The sequence below is a fragment of the Brachyhypopomus gauderio genome, chromosome 11, assembly GCF_052324685.1.
Source record: "Brachyhypopomus gauderio isolate BG-103 chromosome 11, BGAUD_0.2, whole genome shotgun sequence".
NCBI classification, from domain to species: domain Eukaryota; kingdom Metazoa; phylum Chordata; class Actinopteri; order Gymnotiformes; family Hypopomidae; genus Brachyhypopomus; species Brachyhypopomus gauderio.
In genome coordinates this window covers 12,863,693-12,871,952 of record NC_135221.1, presented here as the reverse complement: position 1 = coordinate 12,871,952, position 8,260 = coordinate 12,863,693, and the positions used below count along the sequence as shown (strand labels likewise).

General features: G+C 43.0%; 1 protein-coding gene across 1 annotated transcript; it reads left to right on the top strand.

Annotated features, from left to right (window-relative positions):
• The first annotated feature begins 4,783 nt into the window (after positions 1–4,783).
• LOC143527097 (cytochrome P450 2F2-like) lies at positions 4,784–8,062 on the top strand. Its single transcript, XM_077022046.1, has 9 exons — positions 4,784–5,147; positions 5,507–5,669; positions 5,845–5,997; positions 6,134–6,294; positions 6,384–6,557; positions 6,698–6,836; positions 7,155–7,342; positions 7,435–7,576; positions 7,788–8,062. The coding sequence occupies exons 1-9, from the start codon at positions 4,986–4,988 to the stop codon at positions 7,982–7,984; spliced, it is 1,479 nt and encodes a 492-aa protein (XP_076878161.1). The 5' UTR covers positions 4,784–4,985; the 3' UTR covers positions 7,985–8,062.
• Positions 8,063–8,260: the final 198 nt, after the last annotated feature.

Genomic DNA, 8,260 nt, shown 5'->3' with positions numbered 1-8,260 from the left:
TCGGTGTCGGAGCCCTCCTCATCCTCCTCCTCTCCACTGTAGTCTACGGCGGGCGCGGAGCACTCCGATGGAGGGTAGTCATCTTCATCCTCCTTCTCCCCACCGTAGTCCACGGTGGGCGCGGAGCACACCGACGGAGGGTAGTCCTCCTCTTCCTCCTCTTCCTCCCCACCTTCTACTACGGTGGGAAAGGGGAACATGGGCGGAGGGAGGTAATCCTCTTCCTTCAAGTCCTCCTCCCCAAACTCGCCCTCGGGGTTGACGCGGTGGCGCCAATTATGCAGGCGCCCACCCTCAGAGGCGAGAGGGCACAGGAAGAGGTGTGTCGCTTTCTCCACATCTGTACCACCCCTTGGTAGAATTTCTCCTTCAAATCGGGATCGTCTGTCACCTGAACCGCCCACCAGGTCCAGCTGCTCCAGTGTCGGCGTGGCTTCTCGGCGCGGTGGAGGGGAAGAAGCGCGGTGATGCCGCTTGCTGGGGCTTGCTCCCTTTTTCGGCCGGGTGGTGTAGCCTGGCATCGTCTCTACGGGCGGCTCATCATTCTGTGACGTTTGGCTGAGCGGCGAAAGATGAGACGTGATCCTCTGCTTTGCGACAGGATGTCACTTTTATTTTATACAAATAACGCATATAGCGCACACAGAACATGAAACATACATGGCAACGTGTAGACTTTAGACAACGACGAGCACAGGACACTGCGCGAATGCACATTAAATAGACAAACCACATAAGCCCCGCGTGATTACGAGACGAGCCACAGGTGAGACGGATTATCACAAGACATAACCGCACCCGCAGAGATCCACAGACGCAGACTAGAAGACATAGACGACGTAGACACACGCCCAAAAAGGAGGGGCCGGGGTCCTCAACGTGACAATAAGAGACAGCATACACAACAGACACATAGAAAACAAACACTCAGGAGCTACAACCGGGAAAGGCGAGGTAAGATACAAGACTAAGTATGAACACTATGACTAAAAGCATAAACCAGAACTAAACAACCAACCTAGGAACATAGAGGAATGAGGGGTATACAACGGAAAAGACAGGATAGACATTACCCCCCCTCTAAGTGGTGGATACCAGGGGGGGGGAGCAGGACAGGGGAAACCACAGCAGGACAGGAAGGACCATACACGAAGGTACAATGGAGGGGAGAGACACAGACGGCAGGGGAGGACACATCACAACCGGAGGGGCCAAAGGAACAGGACAGGGGATGTCGAGGAAGTCCCGGATGGACGGGTCCAGGGGCCACAGGGGCGAGCAGCACCAAACCTGGGCCGGACAAACAGGACAGGATGGAACCAGTATCAGAGACGGGAGTAGGCCTAGACACAGGGGACGAGGAGAACACAAAGGTGAATATATGTTGGATCACAGGGTGTCTGACAAGGACGGACACACAAACTGGGACAGGGACCAACAGAAAGTCCAGAACAGAACATGGCAGCAATGGAAACATGAGAGGAGAAGGGGCATCAACAACAGGGTATGCACGACCATCATCAGTTCCCAGCCCACAGGTGAGCAAAATAGCTACCGTAGGAACCGGCACAGTCCGAAGACAGTCAGCAAGCAGTGGCGGAACCGGCTGACAGGTCGAGGGGATAAGGGAGACCGGCGGACAGGCCGTAGAGACCGGTGGGGCAGGCTGACGGGCCAAAGGAAAAGGATTCTTTTTTGGCGAGACTGGATAGCTTACAATCCTTCCTGGTGAAAGATTCACCAGCAGGCCATGTGACCATCTTTCACCAGGAAGGATTGTAAGCTATCCAGTCTCGCCAAAAAATTATCCTTTTCAGGAGAGGCCGTTAATCCAACTGGAGAGCCAGATTCCTGCTGCGTCACTTTGGCGTGGTCGGTCATCATGTAACGATTGACGGAGGCGGGTAGACGCAAATGCCGGAATGTGGACTTTATTTAAATAATTAAAGTGAGACACTGAACATGAACGGATAACTTAGGTAAAGGGGAGTCACAAGAGTACCGGGAACATACACATACTCAACCAACTAAACAGAAAAGACATGAGAGACTAAGACTAACAGATATGTGAACCATGGAACCAAAGAATAAACACGACAAAGGATATACTAAACAAACTTGAATGAACACAACTAAATACACATGTATGGATATATATATCCATTTGGGCATCCATTTGGGCGTCTGCTACCTGTTTGTTGTTGCCATAAAGGCAATCCCCGGCATTGTCTTGAGATCGCGGTGCGCGATTTCAAAATAAGAGCGGATAATGCGATTGAAAAAAAGATTCCTAAAAAAAAAAACACTTTTCAAAACAGCTCGCGGGCCAGAAATAGATAGCGGCCCGCGGGTCGCTATTTGAGTATGGGGGGCGTAGAGGGATAGTACAGGGAACAAACACTGAACACCGAACACTAATTGAAATAGATTGAGGCACAAGGCAGACAGGAAGCAACAACAAACATACACAGCAACCTAAACCAGACAAGAGACAAGGAGCAGACAAAGCAGAGCTGTGCAGGGCAACGGAAGAACTTACGAACACAATGACCGACAACGAAGGGTCCTTGTTTGTAGTGTATGTTGTTCCTTATATGTAATGTTGCGTATTCTATAACTTAGTTGTTCTGTTAGCCGTGTTGTCCCTCGTATGTTTTCTTTAAATAACATTCCCGTTTACTTAGTAGTTCTTCTTTGTTTTATTCGTTGTCTCCTTTATTTAATAAAGTCAATGAAAACCTGCAATTGCGTCACACCCGCCCCCTTGATAAGTTAAATCCACATTTGTCTCTGTATAATCATTTAAATTCTCTTATGCTGTTTTACCTGATGTCAAACCTCACAGACAAAACCATATGAAGATTTATGTGAGCTTCATTCTGTGTTGTATGGGGGGAGTATGTTGTTTTATCAAATACATTTATCAAATACCACCTTCTGTTATTGCTCTATTCTACAGCGTCAATTACATGCAAATTAGGCGATGATGTTATTCAGGGACTTATAGGGACATTTATGACAGCCATTAGCTACTTTCCTTATTGAAGAGTTGGCAGTTTGCAACTCTGCTGGAGGCAGCTTTTTTCCGGAAGGCATCAGTGGTCATCCCATAGGCACAGGCAGTGTCACCGAAATTTCCAACCCCCTCACTCATAATGTTTGTGTCCTCCATTCAGAATCCCTTCATTTTTTGGTCATTGATTCTCCTGATCATTCTATTATACTGGATTGCCTATAGCTAGCAAAAGACAATTCAATCCTGTCATGGTGTGCAGGTGAAGAAGTAATAAGACCACTGCTAGTCACTTTGTTTGTTCACCACCTTTTGCTTGATAAACATTGAAAGCCCTGAGGTGGACACCAAAATTCACATACCAGAGGACTATGCTGAAGTTTTTTAAACAAATCTCAATCTTCTAAACTACTACCACCAATACCCTTGTATTGGAAGTCTTGAATTGGAACCTTTTGTCATGGCTCCAAAAATGCCAAGGCTGACATATTCTCCAGGATGCATGATGATAGTGGGGGTGAGATTTCTAGCAATCCCACACATATCATCCCACTTTCACTCATAGTATTACACAAGCTCACATCTCTGATCAACCACCTGAGGACTTCCCTGCAGGTAAACTTTATGTAACGGCAGCTATATGACCTGAACTATGATGAGGAATCCATACCATACAAAACTCTGGTCATCCTGGTATTCAGCGCACATTGGCTTTGGAGATGACCTGTGATATAATTCTGGTGACATAACATGTCTGAGGATGTTGCGGCATATGTTAATGCATAATATTTGTACCCAAAGTAGGACCCCTCGACTAGTAGGCCCCCAGGTCTACTGGAACCTCTTCCAATTCCCAGACGCCCCTGGTCTCACCTGACCATGGATTTTGTCACAGATCTGCCCACTTCACGAGGTAACACCTGCATATCGACCATTTCTCAAAAGCTTGTCACCTAATTCCTCTACCTAAACTTCCTAGGGCCATGGACACTGTGTTTCTGATTATTCTGTTTCCTTAACTGTGTATCATCTAGTAAGGAAACAGATTCTGGTTTTTGCCTCTGCCTAGCCCCCTTTGTACCACTGCCCGGTTCATTGTAATGTTCCACTGTTACTGACCTTGGACTGCCATTCTGGTTTTTGCCTCTGCTTCGCCCTTTTTGTACCTCTGCCTGTTTTTTGGACTGCTCTCATGTTACTGACCTGGACCGTCTGTTGTCTTGTTTGCCCCTCACATTATTCTTCATTATTGCTTTTAAATCTTCTTACCCAAACTACATATGGATCCTTATTGTCATCCAGAGCACAGACCATTACAGTAACATGCTAAGGGCAGGTCCTACACATTTACAGAAATGTTTCAAACTTAACAAATTATTTTGGCTCAAATCTCAGTCCTGACAGATGTTTGTGTTTCATAATGTATTTGTAAGTGAATGTCCAAGTGGCCTATATGAAAGGTTTAATTAAGAGATGTTTCACCATGTATAACCTAGGCATTGCATAGTCTAGTCAATTTAATAAGTTTTTACTCAAAACTGTATTTACAAACGAATTAACAAAATGGTTTGGAAAGATATGAACATACATGCTCATAGTTGTTGCATTTGGTAACTGTAATGGATAGGAGTACAGTTAAAATGCACAAAAGTTATACATTAATTTTAAGATGTGATTCCACAGCATTAAACTCAACCTAATTGATGACAGATGATGGTTAGAGAAGTGTTAATATGTAGAAGAGAGGAATAACGAGTTGGGAGAAATGTATTTAGTCATTTTACTCTCTTTATCAGAATCAGTATTTGTGGTTCTGAAAAGTGAGTTTTCAGAAAAGGATTCTGAATACGTTGAGAGCAACAAATGAACTTTCTTCTGTCTGGCTGTCTACCAACAGGGTTCAGAGGCAGGTTTATTAGTTGGACGTGTATCAAAGGTACACAGTGTGGAAAGCTGCAGTACAACAGACATCATGCTGGGATCCTTGATTCTGGTTTGGATTTGTATTATCTTCATCTTCATTTTCATCAGTATCCAGAGACCCAAGAACTTCCCACCAGGACCCCGACCAGTACCCATATTTGGGAACCTGTTACAGCTAAACCCCTTGAATCCGCTGAAAGACCTTGAGAGGGTAGAGTGGCATCTTGTTCCTTTCTGAGCTTCACCAATGTAAAATGTGTTTATCACTCATGCAAGTATCTAACGCTTACCTTGTGTTTAATTGTGTGAAAATAATTATACCATGAAGCAGGCAACTATATTAAACATATAACCACCTTAGTGGACAGTGTAGAATAATATGCAACTCTGAAGCATAACAAGAGATAAAGAATTTATATATATATAAAACTGTATATAACCTTCTGTAAATACATACCGAATCAAGACTAAATGTATGTTTTTTCTTTTAGAAATGTATTTATTTCTTCTGGCTTTATTTCTGTAATTGCTGCAGACTTGGTCCATGTTTGTTGTTTTGTATCTATTTAGTTGGCTGAACACTATGGGAATGTTTACAGCCTGTATTTGGGCAGAAATCCAGCAGTGGTTCTTACTGGTTTCAAGGCTGTAAAGGAGGCTTTGGTGACCAATGCTGCAGACTTTTCTGGACGCCCACAGAACCTCATGATCAACAGCTTAAGGGAAAGACTTGGTAAAATCCAATCATGATGACACCCACTAAACAGATTGAGATCAAATTCCCATTCCTTTGTAGAGTCCATGTTTTAATATTTTTTTCTTATTTTAATTATGTACTTAAACATTTACATGTACAAATGGAACATAAATAGAAAAGTAAAGTTACTTATAAAAGTCTAACTTGATAGGTTTAATAATGGCTGACTATGGTTCTGCATGGAGGGAGCATCGGCGTTTTGCCCTCATGACCCTGAGGAACTTTGGCCTGGGGAAGCAGTCTATGGAGAAGAGGATTCTGGGGGAGATTGAACACCTTGTTGCACGGTTGGAGAAAAGTGCTGGTATCGTAATGTTGCTTCTAATCACTTTTTTAGTCACTGTCTCACAAGTGAAATGACAAAAGATTTCTTACTTGTTGACAACAGCTGTTTAATAATGTCATGAAAGCAAATTTGTCACAAATGTGTATATATGTAGGAGCAGATATGAATCCTAAGACTTTGTTCCATGATGCTGCATCAAACATCATCTACCTGGTTTTATTTGGCACACGCTTCGAATATGAGCACCAAACCCTTAAAGAGTTTGTTCGATGTTTCACTGAAAATTTAAAGATCATAAATGGACCCTGGTCAATGGTGAGTCACTGTATTGTCTGAAACAATATTTGCATGAAAACATTTGAAAATGCAGTTTTGTGATGACTGCTATTCTTATTTTCTTTCAGCTCTATGATATACTTCCTGTGGTGAGAGGTCTTCCCCTTCCCGTTAAGAAGGCCTTTCAAAATTACGACACAGTTAAACAAATCGTACTAAACATGATAAACAAGCATAAGCTAACAAGAGTATCAGGAGAGCCAAGAGACTTTGTTGACTGCTACCTAGACGAGCTTGATAAAGTGAGTTATTGAGAAGTTTGACCTGGTCTGACTGAAGGAAACTCCCTCAACATGTTACTTCTTACAAACAGTTTGTCTACTTACTACACAATATTTAATCATGTAAGTAGTCTTATCAGATGATTTCTTATTTTTAACAGAATGAAGATGATCAGTCTTCTTTTGGTGAGAAGAACCTTTTGGGGATAGTGATAGACCTACATGTTGCTGGGACCGACACCACTTCTAACACTCTCCTAACAGCATTCCTCTACCTCATGGCTTATCCACACATTCAAGGTCTAAACCATAACATAACTATTGTACTCCAACAAACATGTAATATTATTGGTATAATATACTTAATGGTCTTTGTTTATGAATTTAACAGAGGTGGTAGTAGTTCCATATGCCTCGTGCATTTCTAGAATGGTGTTTTATTAAAATTTTAATTTCAGTACAATTTTACATATCAGTTATACACATATAAGACTGTAATGCAAATTTGGTACTAAACTCTCTATTAGTGAAGCATTCCATGGCATACCATTTGCGTAAGGTGTAGAAATCATTTCCCAGAGGATTAGTGCAGTAATGCTCTCTGACTTGTATTTGTAGAGAGATGCCAGCAGGAGATTGATGAGGTTCTAGAGGGAAAAGCTCAGGCATCTTTTGAGGACAGACACAACATGCCGTACACACAGGCTGTGATTCACGAGTCTCAGCGTGTCGCAAACACTGTACCTCTGAGTGTGTTCCACAGCACCTCGAGAGATACTCAACTCATGGGCTACAGCATCCCAAAGGTGACGATGACAGTTACATCGTTACTTTTAGTTATTTTGCTATACTTATCTGTCTAATCTCAAATCTTTCTTTTCCATTGTTCATGTTCCAGGGGACCATCATTATCCCCAATCTCTCCTCAGTACTGAGTGAGGAAGACCAGTGGAAGTTTCCTCATGAGTTCAACCCAGCCAACTTCCTCAATGAGCAGGGACAGTTTGAGAAACCTGAAGCCTTCCTACCCTTTTCTGCAGGTGAGAGTTGGGTACAGTTTAAATGTATACAAGCGAAATAATATTACAGATCTTTTGCTTAATTTAACATTGTGTTATTTTAGCTACTCCATTTTGATAATGCTTCAGCCTTTGTTAAGAAGGTTTAATTTAATGCACTGATTAACTGACACGGTTATTGTGTATGTGTGTGTGTGTGTGTGTGTGTGTGTGTGTGTGTGTGTGTGTATAGGGCCTCGCGTGTGTCTTGGTGAGGGTCTGGCTCGCATGGAGCTCTTCCTCATCTTGGTCTCCCTGCTGCGCCGGTTCCAGTTTGTCTGGCCTGAAGATGCAGGAGAACCAGACTTCACTCCTGTATATGGAATCACACTCACACCCAGACCATACAAGATGGGGGTCAGACTGAGACAGAAACCTGGAGAAATGTAGAAACAGTCAACTGATCATCTTTTTGTCTATTTAAGACTTCACCATAATAAACCATAAAATTCACATAAATTACATATTTGCTTGTTCCAGTTTTTAGTGAGCTTCATTCTGTGTCGGTATCACAGTATCACTGGGATTTTGGCAAAGTCATGTTTAAGGTGTAAAGCTCTAAATATGACCTTTTGATCAACACTGACCCTGCACACATGTGGCTGGTCACTGAATGTAGACATCCCATTGTGGCTTATCACGTGTTTCCTGTGCAACACTGGCAGC

Excerpts from the sequence above, each read along its gene's own strand:
- LOC143527097 (XM_077022046.1), top strand. The coding sequence starts at position 4,986 with ATGCTGGGATCCTTGATTCTGGTTTGGATTTGTATTATCTTCATCTTC. Across the intron at positions 5,148-5,506 it reads CGCTGAAAGACCTTGAGAGG|TTGGCTGAACACTATGGGAA; the intron begins GTAGAGTGGCAT and ends GTATCTATTTAG. Across the intron at positions 5,670-5,844 it reads CAGCTTAAGGGAAAGACTTG|GTTTAATAATGGCTGACTAT; the intron begins GTAAAATCCAAT and ends CTAACTTGATAG.